This window comes from Pelecanus crispus, chromosome Z (assembly GCF_030463565.1).
Source record: "Pelecanus crispus isolate bPelCri1 chromosome Z, bPelCri1.pri, whole genome shotgun sequence".
NCBI lineage: Eukaryota > Metazoa > Chordata > Aves > Pelecaniformes > Pelecanidae > Pelecanus > Pelecanus crispus.
This window is the reverse complement of record NC_134676.1, coordinates 28,341,461-28,368,918: the sequence shown is the minus strand read 5'-3', so window position 1 is coordinate 28,368,918 and position 27,458 is coordinate 28,341,461. Positions and strand designations below refer to the sequence as shown.

Below are 27,458 nucleotides of genomic sequence, written 5' to 3'. Positions count from 1 at the left end.
ATTCTTAGATGCTGACAGGTATGCATCAAGTTCTGTAACATCAGCTTGGAAAATGAGAATGTTTAACAATTTGATGGACTTGGTACCTCACCTGGTTCAAGTTGCACCCTGGGTGTGAAGGCTACCACCCTGTTATTCTTCATTTAGGTATGCTGTTGTAGGATATAATTAAAATGCATGTCAACTACACTTAGTTGCATAAGCAACTAAAAGCATATGTAACAAAAATAAATTTACTTTTCACTTGAACGTAGGTGTTAGTAACATTGGAACTAAACAAAGAGATTCAGACAAAAATCACATTCTATCCTTTATTTAAAAGTGTGCAAAAGATTCCTTAAATAAAAAGTGTTTATCTTAATAAAATAAGTTCTCAAATAGTTTGGAGGTAGAACAACGTTTCAAGTTCTTTTTTTCCCCTCCAGATGTTTACTATAAAAGCACTTTCACTTCAAAAATATTTTTTTTAGAAAAGGGTAAAAACATGATACATGGCCTTGCTATATCAAGTCTGAAAACACGGGGAAGAGGTTTAAATTGTACCTTGATAACCGCCTCCCTCCCCCGGTGAAAAAGACATTCACTCAGTCAACAACTTTTATTGACTGAACACTGGTATGAGTTTGGCCCTGAAGCATTCGCCCAACTTGTCCTGCAGGTCTCACAGTGGTAGAACCAGAAGAATGTAGCACAGTTCGAGGATATTTAGCAGCAGTGGCTTGGGATATGGTTTGCTGAAAAGTAATCAGATACATCAAAACACTTAAAAAAATCATCCCATTAAAATAGCTCTAAGTGAGCTGTAGTTTAAACAGAAAGATTTGCAATCCAGCAAACTGAAACACACTTAAAAAAAAAAAGGCTTACTTTAACAGAATGAGTAATTTTCTTCCTTATCTGTAATATGCTTTCTTCTTCTTATCTGTAATACACTTTTAGAACATAAACTGCTAAACTTCCAATTAACTAGCTACCCTGAGCTTTTATCACATCAACCTTATTTCAACATTTACCAAATTGTTCAGAATTTCCTTCTGTAGTGCTAATTTAATCATGCCAATATTCCTTTTGAAGTTCAGTATTTGCTATGAGGAAGTCTCTGAAAGGTCACTGGTCTCTGAAAGGAAAATGTTTGCATTTAACAACAATGAATTTTCTCCCCAAAAAACTAGCCACCTTACTGCAACAAACAGTAGTCATTCTGCTTTTAGTCAAGGCAAACTCTCTCCTCTGTCAGATTAATTCAAGAGAAATACTTCAATCTGATTGAATTCCACTTAGGCATTTCTTTGCAGAAAGGGTATATGGAATATATCTCTGGGACTGTCACATTTATTTTACTTTTAGAAGTCAGGTTTTTGTACAGTAGTTCAGGTACTTTACTTGTCACACTAGTCACACAATCTGAATCCAGAAATTGTTCTTAATGAAAGAAGTCTCACACCAAACCTCTAAGCCCCTAAGGACATTCAATTTAAATATGAATTTCTGCTTAGGAGCCCAGATTCTCAAAAGCTACATGCAGCCTGCCACAGGGCTCTGATTCACTGCAGGAAATGAGTGAAAGCAGAATATTCCTTACACAGACAGTTACCAGTGTCTCCAGCTGAAATGAAGGGATCAATGTAGTTCTGCTTGTTCACTGAAGAGAAAATGGACTTTCAGATAGCACAGAGAAAACTCAGATCCTACTTTACAGGTTAAAATATAAAAAAAAAAAAAAACAAAACATTTTCAGCTGTTTCATACACCTCCAGTCAAAATGATTTTTTGCTTAGATCAGTCTAAAAGTGTAGCAATTGCCTAGGCCATTTAGGCCACTGTTCACAGTCGTCTTATATGTTGGTTTCATACCCTATTAATGCACTTATTTCAGTGTTTTCTTCAGGATAAATGGTAGGGGTAAGACTCAAAATACAACAGGAGCAGGCTAGGCTTGATGAATTTGATTGCCTCCGGACAAAGGTTTGACTTTTTTCCCCAGTAATTTGCTACAGTCAGCCTGTCAGCCTAATCTGTATCTCTACCACCTCTGGCTGAGTCACTCTTCCTGCTACACACCATGAAGCTTGTCTTTAAACTGTGGTTGCATGGTGATGACACCAAACATTGCCGTACCAACTGACCACTTCTACAAAGAGGAAGACTCACAGAAGAGCTGGCCAAGAAAAGACAGCCAAGACTACTATACCTGTGAAGTAATGACTACAGAAACAAGACAAGTAGATTGAAGTGGCAATATTTACTTCCTCTCCTCACCAGTGCCTTCTACCCAGCCCAAGACAGTACTGTTTGTTACTTTAAACAATACTCAAGTCTGAGCCTTGCCTAGTATCTCTTCATGCTGGTCATTTTTCTTTAAATTACTACCAGATATGTTGTAATGAGAATACTGTTACAAGCATGATTCTGACTTACCTGAGTGACTGGATGATGTTTTTCAACAATGACTGAACTCATGGGTGGAACAACTCCCATCACTGCTAAACCACCACAAATTCTGGCTTTTTGTCCCACATCAGCTCGGCCTGTGATTCGAGCAGTGATTGTTCTTCCTGCTTTCTGTTGAGCAGACGTTATTACTTTTGCCATGGGCTACAAATAAATTAAGTATTAGTTGGTAAAAAATTCTATACATACTATTTACAATGCTCTAGTATATTCTGTATAAAAGGAACATTGGATGTTGCAGTCAGTTTATATTATACAGGACTGAATTTGCTCCACCTAGTTGCAGCCTGGTTTCTTCCATCTTTTTCCACTGTAAGTATGAAATAGCGTTTTGAGCAAGTGACTTCTGTCCTGAGGGGAGTAAGGCTAATTTGACACAAATCAAGCAGCATGCATAGTTTAGCTTTGCTTACTGGCTGCATACTTGACTGACAGCTGCAAGCACTTCCACCCTGGAAAGTAGTCTAGCAGTGACATAGCAGATACAAAAAAGCATCCATGCAATAGAATGCTGCATCTTTCTCTGACAGCTGGTAGTAAACTGTATCAGATAGGAAAAAGAAAGGAGAGCAATGCAGAAGACAGTGGAGAAAAGTAAAAAGGACAGTTTAGCAATAAATACAGAAGAAGGAATAAGAGAGACATTTCAAACAGCAGGATGCTAATGTAAAGCATATTCTTTCCAGGACAAAATCATGCATCATGCAAAATGCCAATTGTTCCTGTTGCACTACAATGAAGTGTATATGCACTCTTCCATTCTTCATTCTGTCACACTTCCCCCTCCTCCCTCCAAAAATTATTTAAAATTGCTCCTAACAGAAATAGGTTTCTGTAACATTAATGAGCTAGCTAGTGTCTTCAGGCAGCTACGTAAACTCTGGCAGTTTCCTCAACTACATACTTGTGTTGCTCTGAAAAAATGTGGAAATAATGATGCCCAAACTAATATTTGTTGTAATTATAAAAAAATAAAAAAATTAATTTTAGCATGTTACCAGTTTTTGAGTTGACGCCACACCAGATCCTGCAGCTGTGCTAGTGACGATTACTGGAGAATCAGAATCTAGCCGGGTCTGAGAAGTGCTTGCATGACCCAGGTGGGTAGAAAACTGTGAATGAAACCAGAGTTTATGAAGAATAAGTATAACTTTATAGAAAATACAGTTTTAGTCTTCAGAGAGTCAGTTTTTTGAGTATTCCAATTATCCTTCTAAATTTAACTTCTTTGCAGATATTTTATCTCTAGTTTTACTGTCTTCTGGATAATTTAAAAATACTTGTCTAAAACTTGTAGAAATGGTGTGACTAACATTTGATACTATTAGAATGAAAAATCAGGAGGAAAGGCAAGCACATCTTCTCTCTTCCAACCTGTACTCTAGCATCAAATTGTTTTACAGTGGCAATGTCTTCAGCATGACTCCAGGGAAGGTCCAGAACATCCAAGCTACTGGATAATGATCTGGCTAAGCTAACATGACAGGACAATAAGCTGAGTTCCCTCAGTGTCTATATATGTTACACTTTTAAAAAGAAGCATCCAGTCAAGCCAGCTTCTCTTTTCAGATTATATTAAGCTCAGTTTTTTTTTTTTTTCCAAAAACCTCTTTAACAGCTTTTTTCCAGAAAGAACCGTAGAGAGCAAATTCTGCTTATTATAGTGACCTTGTCTCCATTAGTTTAATGCATTTTCACTAAAATAAAAACCAGAGCTTAATGAAGCAAGTCACAGCAGCTGTGCCCCAGTCACTTCATTTACACAACACAGTCTGAACTTACACATAGGTTTCTTTTACACTTAGACTGTCTTCAAATTCCTTCAGTTCATGGGCTATGGCATTCATCTTCAAAAAGTTCCAACTGAAAAGTTCATTTTTGTCACTAGCAAATACATTTCTGTTCCAGCTACATGCTTACCATGTCTTCCAGCTGAAGAGCACTTGCTGGTGGAGTTGGTGGTGAGGGGGGATTATATTGCGGAGGTAGCCTTCCTGCAACAATGGTACCATTATCATTTCTCCTACTTCCTACATCTATTATTAGAAACACAAAGTAATGGGATCAGCACATAATCTATCAAAGCCTAAGGGGGAAAAAAAGAGATAAGTGACAGTAAAAATTTTACTATTCCTTTGGGATTTCTGTATAATTTAATTAAAAGAATCAGCCTGTTCTTTATAGGTGTGTGTATACGTATAAAAAAAAAAACATTTCTGTATTTGACCTTCCTTTTCAGATGCTTGGAAATGGTATTTTCCAAGGGGCTTGTTTCTGTGTTATGCCTCAACATCCCTGTGGCACTTGTCACATACTTGAAGTGCAAAGAATTGAAGTTCTCTGTACCGCTTGCCAATACTAAATCCAGTATGCAAGAGCAGCTCCTATGCTAAGGGCCAAAATCCAGTTCAGGTAGAGAGCAGCAAAACACAGCACACTGGACTTCTGTGAGGGCATTAAGATCCTTAAGGGGGCTCACTGTCAGTAAAAGAAAATGTTATTTTAACTTTCCCGAGAACATACTGCAATTTCAAAGAGTCATACATCATGCTCAGCAGCATCTCATCTACACATACAATGGCTGGACACTGGCAACATCCTGGCTGCAGGACTGGGACGATCTACCCCCACCAGCTGGGTGAGCCTGAGCTTGCCAAAATCCGTTCAGGACACTTTTGTCTTGCAATGCAGACATCCTGGGGAGGTCAGATCTGCAGACCTAAGCCCAATATTTTTTCCAAGCAGTTTCAGCCTTCTCCTTTAGAACACAAACTTCCTTAAAGGAAGCAGAGAGAGGTATTCTTATTTACTCTCCTATATCTGAAGCAGATAATGCTAGCAGCAGTTCCAGGACAAGGGAACTTCGCTCATTCCAGGAACTACAGTGACACCACGTGGTAGCTGTGGTGTTCTGTTTTTCTCTTGAAGTGAGCAGGAAAAATACAAGGAAGGTAGTTCAAATTTGTGCAATACTCAAAGATTTCAAGACGGAAAGTATACCAGAATATGCATTTTGTACATGTATATGTATGTACTCACACATTAAGCTTAGGCATTGACAGGACCAATGCATAGTTACAGACCAATCAGATCTGATCTATGTTACTTAAAAAAGCAGTGTTAGGGTTTTTTTTAAGTAAACAGTCATGAATTCTTCTGGCTTCAATGTTCCTTTAAACACATAAAGAGGTTAAAAATAATCTTAATATACTAATACTTAAAAAAAAAAATAGTATGTCAGTAAACCAGCCAGATAGATTTTAGACCATCAATCAACATTGACTCCAAATGGTATGGACCCATTAAGGTTGTGATACTTGAACACTATTAATAACCTACATTATAATGTATATGGTATGTAAGTTATACGTATATTGTATGTATATTAAATATACATTATAAAAACCTAATGATAATAAATCTCTAAATGGACCAAATTCTGCTTTTACTTCCAATGACAGTAGGTGGCACTGTAGTGTTCATATAAATATATAATCACTGACTGACTCTGGCACATGGAAGTTTTAATGTCCACAGATTACAACACTAGAACAAATGACAATAATCAGCTAATCTGATGTTTTAAGTCCCCTGATGTCCTGATCACTGTTCTGTTATACCCGAGGAAGAATGCAAATAAATGGTTATACAACCTTATCAAATAATTATGTAGCTACATTAAAAGCACTGTCCAGCTGCAGCAAGAAAGAGAGAGTGTGCCTGGGGCAGGGGAGGAGGTGGTACAAGAGGCAGTGGAGGAAGATGGCAGGCACAGGACCAAGGGCAGCAGAGACTGTAAGATGTTATGAAGCCTGATGAGGATTACAGTGAACACAGGAAATTAAAAATCATGATGCTGGGCACCCAAAAAGTTGGGTATGTGTACCCCAGTGTTGTCCAACACAGCAAAATCTCTAGGTACTGTGCCTGTATAGAGTATCAGCTCCTGCTTCACAGTAAAAATCTAGCAAAATGTTTGGTCCATGAACCCTGGGTGTTGGTCATGGCAGCTCTAGAGCTCAGTTTTCTTAATTTCCTCCACAGTTACCCTCTTCTTTACAAGTTTACAGAAACAATGCTTTCCTATCTCACACCACTCAGTTACCCACCATCACCTGGGAGACCCACTGTCTGTGGCATGTTTTTGGAAAACAGTAAACAAACAAATATAAGATAAAGCTTCAAGAGAGAGTAGCTCTTAATTTATACTACAGTGAAAAATAAAGTACTTGGGCAATGCCCTATAACTTTATTCCCAAACTCAGTATCTTCAAGAAATCATTCATTCTTGACCTTCCCCAAAAATCGGATCCTATGTTTTTACTAGCACATAGCTACTGCACTTAGCCAATGTCATATTCTAGTTTGCTAAGCAACTGCACAAATACGGCATACGTTTAACAGGCTGACAGCTGCTCAGATAAGTATTCTTTTACACCTTCTTCAAGTTTTTATTTCCTCTTCATATCTATGTTTTTTGGGATGAATTTCTCTGAAATAGTTCAGAAACTTCTGGTATATGATTGTTAAGTTTAGCAACTGAAGTCACTTCTCTAAGGCCATTAACAACTGTTGCCAGTACAGCTGGTTCTTAAGCAACATGTACAGCTGTGACACTTCTGCTGGCACAGCTATTTTCTCTTTAGACTGCTGCACCAGCATGATTATGCTCCTGCTGCTATAGATTGTCTCACTCTGAAAGGGTGGTTTCATTACATCAGTAAGGGTGTGCAGCTCTTTCCTGTGTAGCTGCAGAAGTTTTACAAGTGTGCTGCTGATGTAATTACACTGGTGTTTCCTGCTGTGGCACAGAACTCCAACTAAATACAGAACCTGGGAGATTTACTTGCCTGTTTTGCATCAAAAAGCAAGATTAAGAAAGAAGGAAGAGCTGTCTGGGAAAGGCAGATTCACTGCATGCTGAGATCCCAGAGAACAGAGGTTTTCCAGGATTTCCCTCTCACCCCTCTCCCACAACCTGGGTGCTGACAGAATTCTGGGTAATCTTTCACAGTATTTTAAGTTTTCCATGCCTGGCTTCCTGTTCTGCCTTCACTTGCAGGTTACCACCCTCACAGCAAGGCAGGATGAACAGAACATGTTCCACCTTTCAACTACTGCAGTACAAAGTTCAGCATCAGAATCTCTCTCAACATATTCAACAGGATTTTTTTAAAGCAATAAGAGTTTGATAACCTCTGTATTGCCACAAGTCCTCATATTAAAAAAACCCAAACCAACACCCAAGAGAAAAGGGAGAATCCTTTAAAACAAAGAAACAAAAAACCTAAACAAACAAACCCAACACCGCCCCCCCCATCAGATTAGAGCTGCTTTTTAGACCGACCAGTATCTATCCTACCGTCCTTGCCCTGAAACATGGTCATTGCTTCCAGATTCAGAGCACATACACCACGCATAAAAGCTTTCTTCATTGTGTCTTCATACTGTTCTCTTTCACTGTGCAGTCGCAGAATCTCAGCTTTTGTCTGTTCCAAAGTAGCGGTTAGCTACAAAAGAGAATAAGGAAAACAGCTGTCTTGTATTTCTGAATGCCAACTACAAACATATTCCTCTATTAACTTTAAAAGCCAGTTACTACATTTACAAAGATATGCATTTTCACTTCAAACTGGTTCACTTCAAAATTGCTGGTTCACCAGAGATGAACAGCTACTTGTCATTTCTTTGTACTGCAGCACATTATTTGTCCTAGAGCACACCAAGGGCAAGTGGATTCAAAGGGACTGTCAGACCCTACCTAACCAGCTAAGCAGAGATTTATCTTGCAAGTTTTTGTCTTTTAGAAGTTAGGCATCTGGCACAAGCTAGACACTGGAACATGGATTCATTCAACAGAAGAATAAGTGTTCCCAGAAAACTGTTTAAGCATAGGGTGAATTGTCATCAGCAATCTCTCTTTCCTCACTACTGTAAAAAACTAAAAATGCTGAGAAAAGACACACCAAGTTACCTTTGTAACTCACTACTTACTGTTTTTGTGCTGGCAAACCACATTTGGTAAGTCTGTTCTTAACATTCTTAGTTTAATTTCTTGTTAAAATATAACTCTTAAAATGTGTATTTTAAAACTTTATTTACTCACTGTGCACCAATGCATACATTGATAACTTCACCTTAAGCTCCTAAAATTAACAAGCTTAATCAGCAAGTTGAAGGTAAACCCCAACTTAAATGCAGCCTTTAACAGAGTAGCTGTTATAGGAAAAAATATTGTACTCATCATGATCATTCATAATAATAATGGTCTTCTATTTCCATTGTCTTCTTCAGTAAGACCTCAAAATGCATAGCCAGTATTAACAGCGTGCTCTTAGGAAACAAATACCATCCCTTATTGGTGGGCAAATAAGAGATTTGTCTCATTTCAGGAAGAGCCCAATTTATTTCACCTGTGCATGCAGATCAGCAACACTTTTTTTCCCCCCTGCATCTGATGTTAAGTCACATCTCAAACCCATAGAAGAGATCTTGGATCTCCTCAGATCTTCTCATGTACTTGGGAGCTCTGTTGTGCTGGAAAGTCCTCATGTTTTTCTAGTTTGCCGAGAAAGAGATACTTTGGAGGGATGGGGCGTGGGGGACTGAAGGAGAGAAAGGATGAAAAAAAAAGAAACCTTATTTTACCTCTGCAATTTTGGCTTCATAATCATTGGTGAGCTGAACACAGACATCTTCTGCCCTTAACTGACAGGCTTTCGCTACTTTTTCTTTCCATTTTTCTTCACTAAGAGAGCGCCATGCTGCCCATACTTTCTTCATCAAAGCTGTCCGGAATTGTCTGTCTGCTATTCTATTTGCATATTCCTTAGAAAACACATATAACCACATGATATGCAAGTTCAGGTTTCCTAAAATTTTCAGTACTCAAGAGAGCATGCATGATCGTTTTACAATTTATTACACAGACCACAGTAGGAACACCTAAACTGAGTCACACGTGCCGCAGTGAAGTGGTACAAAACATAGCGTCAGCAGCTCAGTGTTTTTTCCTGCACACATGTAACGGAGTGTTACTGAGAAACCATATTTGCGAATTCCTAGGTTACCCAAAACAGTGGTTTTACTCTTAGCTTAATGACAAACAACCTCACATATATGGTGTAACCATGCCTGTGTGAAGCCATTCAGTGGGTATGTGGCACACTTTGATTCACTGCAGGAACCATATAAAACCTGCAGTCACAAAGTTTGCAGATGATTAGCATAAAACACCTTACCTTTTTAATAAATTTGGACTTCAGGATGCTTTAAGAAATCCTTTAAGACAATTCTATTATTCTACTCTACTTCAAAATAGTCACTGGACAATGCATTTCAGCATTAAATTATTTTTTCAGAAATTTATTAGAAAAAATAAGAAGAGCTCCAAATTATTAGTAAATTCTAAGATGGGAAGGAAGGTCTCTGTAAATCAGCAGAGTTTTGCATAGCATCAATGAACTTGAGTCTAGCCCGGAATCTGTGCCAATGAACAAAGGTCATGAATCCTTTTTAATATGGGAACAGGAAAGGTTTGCAGTCTTGACATGGGATCCTCCTTTTCTGTCATACTTCACGTAGTAGACTGTTTACTGTTAGATGCCTGATGCAATGCCCCACATTTTCATAGTATCAGAGAATCACAGAATCGTTTAGGTTGGAAAAGACCTTTAAGATCATCCAGTCCAACCACTAACCTAACATTACCAAGTCCACCACGAAACCAATTAAGGGTAGAGTAATAATTTCGTGTTTCCTGGCTGGATTATTTTTAATGGAAGTAAAAACTAGGAATCATTAAGATTGGAAAGGATCTCTAAGATCATCAGTCCAACCATCAACCCAACACCACCATGCCCACTAAACCATGTCCCAAAGTGCCATGTCTACCCATTTTTTGAACACTTCCAGGGATGGTGACTCCACCACCTCTCTGGGCAGCCTGTTCCAATGCTTGACTACACTTTCCGTGAAGAAGTTTCTCCTAATATCCAATCTAAATCTCCCCTGGCGCAGCTTGAGCCTTTTGTGTGTGACTAGCTCATAGCTACTTCAAGTTTTGGCAATGTGAAAAGAGTGGGCAGCTGAAGTCTTAATTGTGAAAGCGGCTTCCTCAAAAGATGTGATACTGTATTGTATCACTGTTCAAACGTAATGTGTTTGAAATTTAGATAGTTATTCCCTTGGTGCCTACTTCAAAATGAAGATACTGTAAACTATATTGATTTGCTGTGAGCTGATCCCAGTAATTGGAGCAATATAAGATAAGTATAGGTTTGATTTTTTTTTCCTATCCCAGAGAGTATCCTCACAGCAGCATTCTTTTTAGAAATGATGTTTTCAAACTGTTATTTGACATTGTCAAACATGTCAAAATAGAAACACCATCATTTCTTCAAACTGTAGCAGGAACTGCAGCAACTCTGACCCTTTTGAGTTCAGGGGTTTCATCTGCATCACATTTTTATTTTGCGCGCATACCTCTTGTTTGGCTTTAACATGCTGAATCCGCCACAGTGTAAACTTTCTCATCAACTCTATTCTCTCCTTTTGCCTCTCTAATGCTTGGGTCAAGTTAGTAATCACCTGCAAAAATATTTATTAATGTTATTTCAATAGCTATGATCTTTGTAAAAAATAAAATGTACTTTATGCATCAGTTATTTTTCAATTAAAGCATTTGCTTTTAACAGATGCTTTCTACTAAATCTTCCCCTTAGTCTAATCAAGCAGGAAACAATAATCAGAGTTCAAATCAGGAGTAAAATTCCTGTGGCTTCAACTGCAGCACTTTCACTGTATAGTTTTAGGAAAAGTTCAACTGACTTGTATTTTAATCCTACATCTCAGGCTTCTGTGCTACTTTCTAATAAAGGTTACCGTAGCATAAGGTCACAAGAATCACTTACTTGCAAAGACAATTTTGATACATCGGAACATTTATATTAAAAGTGTCCTTCAGTGCATTATTAATTCTCTGAAGTGTAAAGAAACGATTTATCTGCAGAAAGCTTATTCAGTTTTCTGAACAGAATAAACAAGCTAAGGAGTTGCTAAGAACTAGAAAAATCCAATTAAGAATTGTTATTCTCTTTAAAAGATCTCATGAGAGATACCATATAGGCCTATAGCAATCAAACCATTTGAGAGGTAAGGTGGCCAGCTGAACAGAGAACACAACAGGGACTTTCACCACTAACCTCTAAATATGTTTTAATTAGTTTACAGAAACAGCTGAAGTTCCCAGATTAAGAATTAGGCCAGGTATGATGCAAATCGGGTACATCAAATCACTGAGTACTTCTTTATATTTTTTCCTAACTTCTTAAGCTAGATTCTGCCATCAGTCATATCTGAGCAACTCCAATGGGCAACAGTGACAAATATTGGGACTCTTCAGAGTAACTTAACTGCTGCATAAAGATTGTGAAGAACAATATTTTATGATGTTACATGCTAACGCATGTTAATGTTATACTGCATCTGTTATATACAACAATTATTGAATACACATTAATGAAATGAATGATACTTAAAATAAATTTACCCTTAAATCAACAAGGTTATCTAGCAAACAGTACAAAACTCCTATTTTGTTTCAGCACAGAATTTCACACAAACCTTTCCAGCTGATCTTCAGAATGTTTAATGAACTATTACTAGGCAAAAGCTTGGTTTCTTTAAGGTGTTCAAAATACCAAAGTCAGAAACAAATAAAGGTCAATTTGATACATCTAAAGTAATTTAAAGCTGACTCATCTCTATATTTTTAAGAATGAGTTCTTTGTAATACTGTATTTTAATTAATCTGTTATAAGCTACTTTTCTCTACTTATATATGACTAATTCTAACTTTTTACAGTTTCAGAATAACTGAATAGTCTCAGCTATATAAATAACAATGGATTTATCTAAACTTAGAAGTAAATTTGCATAAATTGTCAACAAATCAATAAGAAAATAGAAAGCAAAGGAAATGAATATAATAATTAGTTACTTTTGTTGAAAAAGTGTCATATACTAACATAAAACACCAACTTTAAATGCTGCATACCTGTTAATACACACTAGAAGTCTTAGCCCAAATCCATGTTTGTTAATTAACATATTTTTGCCATTATAAAACATTTGTGAGATTTCCAGTGTAAAAACAAGAATCTACAGTATTCATAACATTTGTGAGTCTGATTGGGTTATGCCCATGACAGAATACAGAAGTTCTGATAAATATGGTGCAATACATGGAAGCACTGCCACCTACTGTTAAGTCAAATACTTTTCTATTGAAAACATTTTTTTGAAACAGAACCATAAAGTTGGCTGAAGAAATAATTTCTTTGGTAGCAGGAAAAAAAAACTGTTTTCAAAGTATCATCAAGAATTATGATGCATTAAGCATGAGTGACATACAGTGATATCCAACAGAATTAGATACGTTTGAATGGTATACACTGAAATAACCAGTTCTCTGCACATACGTACTAGTGAAATGATATACTAATCCTGTTCTTGTAATGTTATAACATTTATATTTGTTTGGTCTCTAAGATTAGACTGCTTTCCAAACAGACACAGAACATCATCTTCCTCCATATTTTAACTCCCTCTAAGTGCATTTTTTAAAAAAAGGTAAATAGGAATTAAAACCCCAAAGTCCATTAAGTATTCTCACATAGAAGGTTAAAAATTCAGGATTCAATTACATTACCGGATTGCAGGGCTGCCAAAATTTTACATCCATTTCCACAATTCTAGTTAATTTTGAACTTGTTGATATTGTTGATAGCAGAAAAGCATAAGTCAGAGACCTCAAACATACAAGCCTAAGAATTTGTACAAATGTACAATTCCTAAGAATCCTAAAATAGAGACTCTTTAACATTTAGGAGACTGATGCTCATTTAAAATTCAAGAAAACCAATCCAATCATTGAAAAATTAAAGGCTTTTAAAGTGTAAGCTAACAGACTTATCTAAGCCAGTGTGACCTTCATGAAACAAATAAGGAACAACAGTAGACCCCAGATTTAAGAAGCAAACAATGCAAAATATGTACACACAACACGTTAAATTTCCATTGTTAGTATGGACAACATTTTTAGCAACGGCTCTTTTTCTACTAAACAGTGTAAATGTATTATTTACTTCTCTATGTTACTTGCTGCAAGAAGAATTATGTTATTCAAAGAGACAGACCCAAAAATTCAGTGTGGCTATTTTTAAAAAGAGAGGAAGTGTTGGATTATGAAATTGAACTACTACCTCATCTTTTCTGCCAAGGGAGATTTCATAAGTATGTAGCAACTCCTTCAGGTTTTCCATCTCGTTGCTCAATTGTCTCACATGTACCGCATGTTTCTCTTTTTCTTCTCTCATTTGAAGCTTGTGATGTTCGATCAAACTAAGCTTCCATTTTCTCAATTCGGTCAGAACATTTGTCTGAAAAGTTAAAGGGATGACAGCAGTGCAATTAGTAAAATTATTCCCTCCTCCCTAATCTTTTAATCTTAAAACACTTAGCAATTAAGGAGACATGAATATTTACAGTGATGCCTTCATTACATAGGCTGTTTATAAATATTGCTAGACATAATGAACTATTGAATGACAGTAACTGAACATCCCTAATGGAGAAAGTTATTCCAAAGTTCTTGAAACAAGATATTCTAGCACTTATATGCAATATGCAACAACAACAACAATCATTAAGAAACCCACCATTTCACAGTGCAATCACACCACAACTTTTCCTGCCCTCTCACTTATTTTTCAACACACTGACATCTGTATATTATTTTTAAGGATTGCATGCAAAATACCTTAAGACTTCCACTCCAGAGATCAAGTATGTGTTCTATTTGAGTTACTTTTTCATCAGGTAAAGTTAATTCAGTTGCTATGGTTTCCTTGATTTCTCTTGGACCACGTGTGGACCCTTGTGAAGAAGGCTCTTCTGAAAGAACAGGGCAAAGTCTTTCCATATTAGCCTCAGAAGGCTCCTTCATTGATATTAAGACTAAAAATGAAACAGAGAATAAAGATTGATACGCTGAAAAGTCTAATTGGTTTGCATTCTGGATGGAAGTCAGACGCCAGGCATTAAAAATATCCAAACCCTCCAAATACTTGTGCCATTGGAAACCTCCTGTCCCCATGTAAAACTAACCAACCAATTAAAATACATGCCTCCAAGATACAAGTATATTTCAACCAACATTCATATTTTAATAGTAGTCAAATCAAAATTGCAGCTCCCTTAAAGCACAGAAACTTTTAATGTCATTTCATGTTAAAGAGGATGCTCACAGCAAGTACCAAAAAAATAGCATTGCCAGAAACAAAAAGCATCTCTCTCAGTAAAGACTTCTTGTTGGTTAACATCTCAGATCCAAAATCTAAAAAGTTCTGCCATTTTCCTTAATGAGTCTGTAAACTCCTGAGGCCAGGGGCCTTCCCTTGTGCATCTGCAATGCAGCCTGTGGGTATATTTCAACGTTGGTATGTACCTGCATCCATTTTCCTTACATCCTTTAATTTGCCCATCTAATTAGATTTTAAACTCTTTGAGAAAGGAAATATCTACTATAACTTTATATAATGCCTTACACAATAAGGCCTCACTTTCAGGTGGTGTGGCTAACTACCACTGCAATAAAAATTAATCCATGCCCAGAAGCTAATGGGCATGCGTTTGGGTTCCAACTCATGGGAAGAAAAAAATGAGCTAATAAAGAAGTTAATACTTAAGTAAACAGAGGAAATTAAATATTGTTTCATACTCAGTTTCTCCTTACAGAAAATTTGTTATTCGAGTTGACAGCTGAATAAAAAATTTTGAAAGAAGAGGGATTAGCAGATTCCTGGTATTAGTAACAATCAGTACAACTTCAAAAGAATACTCTCCTCCTTTCATAAATAGAGAGAGGAAACCTCCAACATTTTAGTCTTCATTTCTGAAAACAAATATTGTCTGTAAAATTGGTTTCATAGCAGATGGGTACTATTTTTTGGTACAACCATGCAGAGATAAGCTTAACTGTTTGTCACAAAGCAGTATTTTCAGTGGACACTGCAAATGTATGTTTCTAATTTATTCAAGGCTAAGCCTGATGGTTGACACTCTTTACAGTTATGTTACTGTCAGGTCTCCTGTCCAAAGGAATTAAGAAGAGTTGTCTGGCTAATATTCCCCCCCACCAAACAGGCTGAATTGCAACTACTACACCCATGCTCCAAAACAGGAAGCAAATAAGGAAGAACTGTGATGCAGAGGCAGTTACAACTGCTTTTTGATGTTTCTCCCAAGGTCATATACAACTACATATCATGGAATTAACATCAGCTTGAGCTAAAGAAGCCCGATCTAACACACCATTTCTATAGACTGAATTCCCTACCCCACTACATAAGCAGAAGACTGTAAACAGATTATTCCCAATCACACCAGTATATTAAGATCAGACTTCAGCTTTTTGTCATTGTTTCTTCTGCAAATGAGAGAAGCATTGCTTAGCTAATGGCAGAATTGGAATATCTGTTGCTTGTAAAGGTCTTCAAAAAATATGACATGCTAGACAGATGACCCAGACTACTTGAAATACATCTAATTTCAGTGATGAAGAATCTGGCTGGCCTTTCACAATATAAAATATTTGGCAGTGTTACTATTGTCAAGTGCTCCCAGTTCTGTCCTTCACCACCTGTTCCCATTCCTGCATGTCACTGGGTTCTTCCTTCAATTGCGACGTTGTTGTAAAAGGTGTGAAGGTTTGGTTTTATTTTTAAACTTTTATTATTTGCTTGGATTACAAAGATATCCAACTTACACAGCACAGTTTGCAAGATATTTACAAAGAAAAAAACAGAACAAAATGTAACCAATAAAAACACGATATTAAGCTAGACTGGCAACTGCCATAGTCTGAGACTGTAGTATTACAAGTTCATCGCTCTTCTCCCCTTAATACTCCCTGTGTACATATTATCCTAACTCAGCTTCCATTTTTCTCATTTACCACAGGATGTACCTTTCACTGAATCACTGAGTGTCTCTGTTACATGTTTATATCATCATCTCATGTAATTTATCTTGGCCTTCCAGTATTGCCATAATTTTCTAGTTGTATGCATCCTAATTTCATTCTTATTCGTAACGCACTCTTTCTGTCACCTCTATTCCTTCCACTGCATTACATGATGCCATTTAGTTACAGTGCACTAAGGTACCAAGGACATGGAACCATTTGGATACGATAAAGTATAAAAATGTACTTCATTAAATAATCCCCACATGCATTTACTCTGACAAATCTCTAGACTGTATTCTTGTTTATAGTAGAGGTAATGAAATCAGATGTTTTTCCAGATGTCTGTTATCCCAATACTATTGTTTTGGTTTTTTACTGTGTTCCTCTAGTATCTGACTTCTGCTTTTATTAGGTAAATAAGCTCTGACAGACTGTTCTCACACAGGATCTGCTATCAGTGGCCCAAGCTGAGGGTAGTAATTTGCTAAAATATATAGTTTTAAAAAAAAATCTTCTGAGCAGCTCAATGGATCAATACTGAGGACTGGTAGCCTGAAGAGAAGGAATTTTCCCACTGGTTGGGTATGAGTCATCATTATACATCTTTGCTACAAATAATTTACTGCTCCAGTCTTAGTAATTTTCAAATTCAATCAACTAAACTGGTAATGAGAACAGGAAATTAAGTATTACATTTCAAAGTTTAAAAGCATTTGGACATTGAATTGAATAGTATAGCATGTTTTATTCCAATTATTTTTCTTATTTGACTGGAAGCTTTTAGTGAAGATGTTGTCCAAAACCGATGCTGCTATAGATGCCCATTGTAAGGCCCTACCCTAACTATGCTTTTGTTTGGTGAACAGATTGTCCAAGAGCAGTCAGTGTACTAGGTTTAAGGCTTTTATACAATATGCTTTTGTTTAGTTAACAGATTGTCCAGGAGTAGAAGTCTAGGTGATGTATTACTGACTTGATCAATAAACCATGAGAAGTTGCTTGAGATCTGCCAAGAAGGAAATTAGGGGAAAGGTAACTCCGGCAGGGGGAGATCGCGACCACCAACTCATGAGCCCCCTACCACAATTACACCCCAGACTCAAATTGAAGGACAACTGAGCATGCTCATTAATTTAAATAGTAGGCGAAGAGATTTTAACCAATCGTCGCTCTGCATATGTATCAGGGAATTGAATATGGTAATGAATGTGTATAAATAGATGCCCACTTGATGATTCAGTGTGCTAGCTTTGTGGAAAGCCACCTAGCACCCAAACTTGCGCAACTCTGTGAATAAACAGTATCTTGTCTCAGTGTGTGAAGATTGGCTTATTGCACACCAGGTAAGCGAGCCCTATTTGGGACAACAAAGATACTATGTATTATTAAATTTACTGCAACAAACAGAGATTACCAGCAATTAGACTTCTACCATCATAGTGGAACATTCACTTCAGTTTTAAAAAACCTGAGGAGAAAGTCAAAACGCCAGACCAAAGGATAATCCACAAACAGAACTTCATTTCAGAAGGCATCACGTGGCATTGGAAACTCTGTTGGTCTCAATACCAACATCATGTTGGTGGAGAAGGGGAAAAAACACTGCAAACTTGAGAAGCTCTGCAGAAGAGCAAATTTTAGGTATTAACTCTCTACCCAGCACAGACATGCATTTTGTTTTACAAAGTTATAGAACACAACCCTAATAATTTATGATTTTGTTATTTTAATACAGCAACAGCGTTAAAGCTGGACAGGGAAAGAACAAATGTCAGAGCCCGAATTTTTAGTATGAACATGTAGCAATGCCAAAAGAATGGAGCTACACAAAAAAAATTAGCTGTCCTTCAGAAACAACCTGCTAATCTATCCTATCTGATCAGTATCAGAGGTATAGTATTGAACTTGAATTTAACTACTTTCTCACTGTTCATCCAAAGTCTTTTTAATAGTATCAGGTTAAAAAAAGGTATTCTGAGGCTATTAACACTGTGGCAAACACCACTCAAATATGCAATCACCCTTGATCAGTACTGGAGGTTATAAAGAAGAGTTGAACAGATTTTGGTCAGATCCTTTTTTAAAAGTTGAAATAACCTTTTTACAACTAGATTATTTCAAGTTCTGTCTCAAGGATATATAAGACATCTCTTTCCTAGACTGACAGGATGTAGTGACATTTTGAACAGCAAACCTATGTTTTGATAAAGCAGCAAAGCACAAGTTTATTTATAGTGTGTAGTTAATAGAAGCATGATGGGGCTGTGTAAATGTCCTTCTTGCTTCAGCCTCCGAGAAGATCAAGAGCACCTTCTTTACTGTTTTTAACCTTTTTTTTCATTTTGAAAAGAAAAGACAAATTGTATTTTGCAAGGTGCTGCCCTTTGCAAAGATAATAAACATCTGAATGTCTATAATTGAGGAGAATATGTGGCTCCTTGTAATGAGCAATACATAAAACTGCAATGCAAAATTTTGATCACCATCAAGTATAACAGCATTTCTTTCCCTTGTCCCATGACAATTAACTACAGCTTGCAAATGACTATTCTTATTTGGTAATACCTTGCATATTAAAAGATAACTCTATTCAAATATTTCAAGAGAAGCAATCAAGGGAATGGAAATTTGTCCTCTCACTTCTATTGCACACCTTTAGGCAGTAAAAAGGAACAAAGACTTTATAGGCTACATTTGTACCCTGGGGGGTGAGGGGGAAGTAAGAGCATAACCCCTCTCACAGAGTCAAAGAGAGACAGCAGACAGTACTGGCTAAAATCTTCTCTTCAGTTAAAGATGACTGAAAATGGAGTATACAGTCATCTACCAAAAAAAAAAGCACAAGTCTAGTGTTTTGATTCTGATCTTTCTTATGAACAGAAGTATCACACATCACAAATATTCCCTTACAAAACCAGTGTTCCACTCAAACTGGGAGACAAAACTCTAAGCAGAGAGAGCACTGGGGACAAGACCTGGAGTGGGATTTACTCCATAATATAATTCCACATAGCTGGGTTTGAAATGTTCTCTCCTTTTAAGAGCAACTTCTCAGGCTGAGAAATGCTTCCAGCAGCTAACCTGCACTGCTCTACCATTCAAGAATTTTTTTAAGTGTATTAGAATCCTGGCAATCTGCTAGTGTGACTGATCAACAGCCTGCTACAATGGAAGAACATTCAGAGATGAGCACTATGCTCACAAAGCTCAGGGAAGAATACAGGGAGTGACTACACCTGTTGTAAAGAAATCTAAACTTATTTCAACAAAGGGAGGGGCAGGAGGGTGGCCTTTGTTTTCCATAAATGGCTGTTCAGTTGAGTGGATCAGCCGGTTGTATAAGCGGCCTTAATTAACCACGAAGCATGAATGCATTCCTGTGCTAGCCAGATGAGCATGAGGGAAGTGTTGGCTCAACCCAACACAGTATAAAAACTGAACAATCAGCAAAATCAACTTTCAACAAAGCAATGGGCTTGAGCTGGCTTTAACCCACATAGTCCTTCCTGGCAACTGGGGATGCCAAGTCATCATGGTTAGTGTATATAGACCGATAACACGAATCAGGTTTGTATTGTGATCTAACTATATATTACAATGACTCTTCCATGCTGTGACTGTTCACCAAGTCCTGCTCAGATTTTGGCTAACACACGGCTCATGCTAAGGCCTACTGTATCCTGGGAGTACTGCCATTAGGTCAAGGCAAGAGCAGCATGTAGGCAGGACGTGATGGACAGAAGGGCTAAAGGTCATTACACAGCCCTTACCTGCAGCTTGCTGTCTCCTGCAGCCATAATCCTTGCATGCTGATTGTCTGGCAGTTCCTTCAGAATCCACTAACTTACAGAAATAGTACAGACCGAACTTCCAATCTGGAAGGTGTAAGTAAGTCAGCTTACCCAAACAGCTTTTGAAACGTATCCAACAGCAGCCAGGCTGCTGAGGCTTTCGTGCTTCCCGGTGTGATACCAGGGAGGCCTGCACTGTGATGGAGGAGGATGGTCTCTCTCAGGCAACTACTTTGTTCACAGGGGTGTGAGCTTTGAGTTCCCAGTTATGAATGGGAAAAGTTGTGAGTTAGAAACCTGATGAATTAAAGGAAGAATTAGTGAATTCACATGCTAGACTAGTCTGTACAAAGGAAATTGAGCCCTTGTTTGATGTGTTTGTTTTCTTTCCTATTGAGCTCAGCAAAAAAGTTTAATTTACAGAGTATGCTGACCTGTAAATTTGAGAGATCCAAACAGACCGTGACATGTGCTTGCATTGCAATTTCAGTACATTACTCTGTTACTCTGCTAAACCAAGATCCCATGTAACAGCAAATATCTTCAGATGAGTAAACTGGTATTAGAAGACTAAACCCTCCTCATGTGCAATATCTAAAGGAACCTGGTCAGAAAGTATTGGACTTTTGACAGTAGCCAACAGAACATTCTTTAGCTGTGGAAATCACAGACAGCTTAAACATTATCTTTAGCTGAATCTATCAGACTGTAATTTTTGGTGCCTCAACCTGATATAACAGACAAGGATATTTTATTCCCCCAAGGAAAACATTTTGTATCATAATTTTTTAAGCCTCACGCAACTACTCTCATTCTAGGAGTTGCAGGAATACCTCTTACTATGGTGGAATTTTTTCTACAATGTTTGACTGTTCAAAAATAATTGACATAGTACAAAATACCAGCAGCTTCTACTGATCTGATGCAACTCGGTACAAATCCCACACAGGATATAACTACAGTGGATCAAGTTAATAACCTTCAATTTGTAAAAATCAAAATGCAAAGGCTCCACTTGAAACTATTCTGTTGGCAGAACTTTGCTAGCATTATTCACATTCTAATCCCAGATCTACTTCCATTACAGAATATTCTCTCTCCAAATCTCCATTCTCATGCTTTCAGTGAACCCCAAATCATGCCTTCTACGTTTCCTATGGCAGTCTGATAGTCAGAACAACCACCACACTAATTCTGCATGGGGAGAAATTACAGATATTATGTCCTTAAGGACTAAGATTCTCCATTAGTTTCTAAAAATGATAAACATTTCTCCTTATGGCATACTGGGAAGAGAGGTATTGGCTTGGGTGTCTGAGCATACCTAAACTCCAGTGCACAGACTCATTGTGGAAGGATACAGAGCATACCCAAGACTACTACCCCCACTTTAATCACAATCCTTGAGAACCTGTTTCTAGATAATTTTTTATTATATTGTATTAACATGAATTAACTAAATTGTAACTGACAGCCTACTAAGACTGCTTTATATTCCAGTGAAAACCACATACAATTTAAGAAATAGATTTATCTTCACTCATGATTCTTCTTCTAATATGAAGTAAACAACAACTTTTAGTGTCTGTATTGCCCTTTGCAATAACACTGGTAAATTCCTGCTAGCAGAGAGTTATTGAGCTCTGATCAGCATGGACAAGAGTTCTTGCATACATTAGCCAAGAACAACATTTACTCGAAGATGACGATTAGCACTTCAAGGCTGCTTAGCCTCTAGTAGTAAAGTTATCTACACATTTTATACCTCATGCTCCTCTAGAGATAAACCCATCCTCAACAGTCACAAAAAGAGGAGTGAAGAGAAAACTGAAGGTAAATATTGTTATCATGAAATAGCATGATAAAGAATAGAAGTTAGTTTAAAGTAAGTTCTTCCTGATTAAGCTGAGCTCCTTAGTAAAGAAATAATGCAGGTATGATTGTTTACTCTTTCTTCTGAAGCAAAATTAACAGAGCTTCCTCAATCTAAATGCTAGTGACAAAAGCAAACAACTTATAACCATAAATACCAGATTACTAATGCATCATAAGACACCAAGTTTATACAGTCCTAAATACCAAGCAATAAAGTAAAATTAGAATAGGACGATTGAACTAAAAGAGCGAGAAGGACATTCATACAGTGACATGATTAGCCATTACACAAAGCCCTTTTAAGGTAACTCTTACTTCCAAATAATCATATTTTAAATACTCATTTATCTATCATGGCAGCACAGGTATGAGCAAAACCAGTTGTGACCTGCCAAATGTTGATGAAATACACTGTAAGCAAGGGCACCCCTTTTGCATTATTACACCAACCACTTTAAACATCTACATCACAAAACACAGAGAACTGTCAGCACATCAATAATGTCATCTGAAAGTGATGTCAGAGAGAGAACCCTTCAGTGAATATGCCTTCCTAAACTTCTTGTTGTGCAAAATGTAAATGAGCTACCTATATTTTTCAAACAGAAGCTATTAGAAAACTTCAGTCAAAAAAGTTATATCATTGTTGTAGTATCGTGCATTGTAAGCTCAACGCATAGCTTTGCACATGCTACCTGGAGTCTTACGGTGAATGGCATCATCTGTTACACTTGAAAATCCGCCACCTGCTCTCAGTTCTGAAGCAGGTTCTGACCACTTCGAGACACACTGTTCAAACTTCGGAGTCACTACAGCATAACGAAGCAGCTCTTCATATTCATCCTGTCACAAAGTGATGATGAATAATTACAAAAATACAATTACATTTCTTAAAACTAGGCATATGTAGGAAGGAGTGGAAATAGTTTTTGACAATTTTTGAGAGTTTTTTAATTATTCTTGTTAATATTATGGTAAAAACTAAGAGGATTTCCCTTAAAGTTGCAAAAGCGAGCTGGTTTCCAGCCATGCGCATAATAATTTATCTTTCTCTTAGTTCATGTTCACGTTCATCCCGATTACAACTAGATGCGCTATAATAGTTACACAGACTTTGCTAGATGCCAGAAATGGATACTGTAATAGGCACGTTAAACAAAAACATGAACTAAAAAAAAAGTTCCAGATCATGTAAGCTATTAATCACCTGATATTATTTCTAAGTATTACTATTACTGAAAAAAAAAGAAATGTATTTTTATAGCCATGACAAAGATGCTACTGAACACAGTCCCATTTCACATTCCATAACATTACAATTTCTTTAGTGGGAGTTTTGAAGCTAATTATCATTTGATTATCCAGTATTTTCTTTAGATTAGATATAATTATTCTCACCTTGTACTAGCATTTTTTAAATTAAATAGGTATAGGGAATGTGTATCTATAACTAATACAAAAGCTTTCCTGTTAAAAAGTTATCTTAAAACATATCTAACTGGTATGTGGCATTATACTATGTACCAAAGTAAGCCAATTAACATTTTCTTTAAATCTCCTAGTTAAATAGATTTTCAGAATGAAAGTATTTAGTGTTCAATTGAAACTGTGAACAATCTGTGTTGTAGCTTAAACATGCAATCCAGTAATTAATTTAAAAAGTTCCAGTAGCAGTTAAAAGCTGAAACCGATCAAAGCCATTAATTAAATGTTTGGCAAAAAATGCTAGTTGGAAAGGACAAAACCAGGCCACTAGCAGTCATTTTTTCTTCACTTAATACTATCATACTAATTTTGTTTAGTATCCTAATGAGGTCAAACCTCAGAAACCAATTGTGAATTGAAAAATTATTTTCCTCTTCTAGCTGGGGAAAGTTAGAGTGGAAACAATCACAGGTACCAATTACATGTAATATGTTTCTGAATCTACCAGCTGAAAAGGATAATGTTTTAAAACTTTCAGTGCAACCCTTACATTTATGTGGGTTTCAACTAATTAGTGAACATTTTAAGAAGCTAAGTTTTGTATGTTTTAGCTGAATTCTAGTTTCCTTTCAAATTTCCATTTCCCATCTTCTAGCCTATCATGTTAAAATTAAAAGGCTAAATAAACATATGTGAAGCTATATAATTACTAACAAATACCTAGTGTATCTTTTTGATAAGGAAAAGGATGTATCACATTCCACATAAAAGGTATAGTTAGTTGCAAATCAACAAGTTATCAATTTTTCCTTATCTTTCTAAATAAATAGTTTAGATTTTGTCAGATATCAGCAGAACAAAACTGGTATCTTCAGATGAGTTAATCAACCAGGAAGTACATAGAACTGTACAAAACTCCCTGCAGCAAAATTTCAGCACAGTAAAAAAGCCAATATATTAGCCTTTATGTTATCGAAATTAAATGATTGTGCAGAAGACATTAGATCACTTCTCTGTCTTCTTCAAAGAGATTGTGTGACCAAATAGCAACTTAAACCTAATTCTTCCCCCCAAACAAGTTAGTTTTCAGTCAGAGCTGATCCAGCTACTTCCATGATTACCTTATCCAATTCAAGGGACATAGTACTTAAGTGGTTAGGTGCAAGTAGGTGGCTCATTTTGAGTCACTCAATCACTTGCATGCTGTCTGTCTTACTACAGACATCCTCAGCACTCAAAATATACATATCAAGTTATGGCAGGAAATTTATATAGTCTTCCAAGTTCTAACACTCTTATTAAAACCCAAAGAATGCACTCTGTGCAAGAATACACACTCCTGTGCACCAACAGAAAGTGTCAAACAACAGCATCCCATGAAAAATCTGGAAATAAATGCTTATAAATTACAATATTACAACACTGTTGGAATGAAGTTGAAAGCCAATACAAAAAAACCCACAGTATCCCAACTGTAACCAGAAACTTAGACACACACACACACAAAAAAAATCCTGGAGACTGCAATAGGAACAGGTAAGACAGAGAAATGGAAACATTGATTAAGTGTATTATCTCAATCTTAAATATTCCATAACAAGGGTGCTGCAGTTGGAATACAATATTGACCAATAAATTTCAAATAAAAACATAATAAAATACAATTACCAATATATCTTTAGTTTACTTCCTATCTTTGTTCCATTTTAAACAAAACTTTCAAGCTGTTCTGTCAACTACAAAAGTTTTGTTAGAGGACAAAGCTACAGTAATATAGTTCTAAGGCCTGAAGGTCAGAGGAATTTTGATCATTTAATGCGTACTACTGTGGTTTTGTAGAAGTAAATAAATTAGTGTTGCAATGAGCAAAGGGCACAAGAGCATTCAGAGGTTTGGGGTTTTTTTCTTCCTTCTTAAAGCATTATAAAAATCTACAGATGCTGCATAGAATTTGTCCTTAGGACTGCAGTCAAGGTTACTAAAAAACACAGAAAGAATGGATTGAGTGGACAAAGTCTTGCAGAACTCAATTATAAGTAAATGGACATTTTCTAAGAGCCAGTGGATTCTTTTTATAAGGAAAAGGTAATAATCTGGCCTCTATTTAAAAGCATCAAATTATCAAAAAGGCCCTTCAAAATTATCTAAAAGGAGTAGAGTACTTCCCTGTCAATATTCCTATTGCTCAGCTGTGACACCACTGTTCTTCTTTTTCAAAAGTAATAGTCTCCTATGAGGAGTGGTGAAGGACTCTGGGCTTGCCTAATTTGGAGAAAAGAAGGCTGAGGGGAGACCTCATTGCTCTCTACAGCTTCCCAAGGAGGGGAAGTGGAGAAGGAAGTGCTGAGCTCTTCTCCCCAGGATCCAGCAATAGGACATGTGGGAATGGTTCAGAGCTGCACCAGGAAGGTTTAGACTGGACATTAGGAAGCATTTCTTTACCAAGAGGGTGGTCAAACACTGCAACAGGCTTCCTAGAGAGGTAGTTGATGCCCCAAGCCTGTCAGCATTTAAGGGGCATTTGGACAATGCCCTTAATGATATGCTTTAACTTCTGGTCAGCCCTGGACTGTTCAGGCAGTTGGACTAGGTGATGGTTGTAGGTCCCTTCCAACTGGAATTATTCTGCTCTAGATGTGTTCTCAGTTGCAAAGCAGTCATTCATTAATATTAGTTTACTTTATCATTCTCTACAGGGTGGCCTTAGAATCTCCTTGATAATCAAGCAGATCATAAAAGAAAGTTCAGTTCTTTCAAAATTTGTTGTACAATGCCTTCATTCTGTTTTCCAACTACAAAAGGCACTGGAAACAGACCAATTACTATTGCTGAACAAAGATTAAGAAAACTTATCCATGAGACATGACCATAAATAGAGAAGCATATGAACTGCAGAAATGAATCACCCATAAACAGATAGTTTAAAAGGGACAAAGTCAAAGCACATGAAGAAAAAACACCTTGATTTAACAATACTTCTGCTGTACATGCCCATTCCACCAGGTGACAAAAGTGGACATGCATTTCTACAGGGCAACTAGAAAAACTTGTTTTTGTCAAAACTAGCCTGTTTTAGATAGAATGCTATCAAAGGAAAAAAAAACCACCCACTACTCAAATAGGAATAACCAATTATTAAAGGATGAAAATCTGCTGCTTTGAAAAGAATAGGACAAAGACTTTATCCAGTATCTTTGCATCGTCCCAAAAGAATGCTGAGCACAGAAAAGGAAAAACCACCGGTTTAGTTCCAGCATATCTTGGCATATTTGATGCAGGGGAAAAGAGAAAAAAAAAAAGCATTTCCTTTCTGAGATTAATTTGGCCACAATCCCACTCCAAGGGAAATAAATCCGTTAAAAAAATTCAGTTTTTACAACGTCATGTAAGAAGCCTAACACATAGTTACACTTCATCGCTCAGAAATAATGAATTCCTATCCTACTGTGTCAAATTTATGCTTCTTGATAAGACTTAACACACATAAAAAATAACACCAGAAAAAAAGTAAGAAAACCGTGCTATTTTACGTGTAGCTGTCATTGATCAACTTCTTAAGTGTAGATAAGAATTTTCACATAAATTGAAATTTCTTGTGAAATGCACAAAAGGGAATCCAAGTGAAGATATTTTAATCTCAGATTTTTTTTTGTCCACTTTGCTTCTTTCCACTAATAATTTTATTATTTCCCTGTACAGGTAAAATGTAAAAAAGATGCAAATTTTGTTAGACTTCCTCACAATTCTCCTTTGCCAGATAAAATTCCATGACAGTGAACCAAATGAGGTTGCCTCTTTCCTACCTGAAGATCTGAAGAAACAGAACTGCCCCGAACAGAGTCTTTTGGCAAAACTGGACTTGTGCTTTTCTCCTCATCTGATGACAT

General features: G+C 36.8%; 1 protein-coding gene across 1 annotated transcript; it reads right to left on the bottom strand.

Moving 5' to 3' along the window:
• Positions 1 to 433: 433 nt before the first annotated feature.
• On the bottom strand, positions 434 to 27,458 carry POC5 (POC5 centriolar protein). The gene is made up of 12 exons (XM_009479984.2): positions 27,375 to 27,458; positions 24,909 to 24,956; positions 22,842 to 22,989; positions 14,273 to 14,469; positions 13,716 to 13,892; positions 10,936 to 11,040; positions 9,100 to 9,279; positions 7,799 to 7,961; positions 4,372 to 4,487; positions 3,450 to 3,563; positions 2,419 to 2,595; positions 434 to 734 (listed from the first exon to the last, which is right to left on the bottom strand). The coding sequence occupies exons 1-12, from the start codon at positions 27,456 to 27,458 to the stop codon at positions 585 to 587; spliced, it is 1,659 nt and encodes a 552-aa protein (XP_009478259.1). The 3' UTR covers positions 434 to 584.

Coding starts and splice junctions, on each gene's coding strand:
- POC5 (XM_009479984.2), bottom strand. CDS start 27,458: ATGTCATCAGATGAGGAGAAAAGCACAAGTCCAGTTTTGCCAAAAGAC. Junction 22,990..24,908: donor CTTTCTGTTGGTGCACAGGA/GTGTGTATTCTT, acceptor ACTTTGTGACAG/GATGAATATGAAGAGCTGCT. Junction 13,893..14,272: donor TCTGGAGTGGAAGTCTTAAG/GTATTTTGCATG, acceptor TTAACTTTTCAG/ACAAATGTTCTGACCGAATT.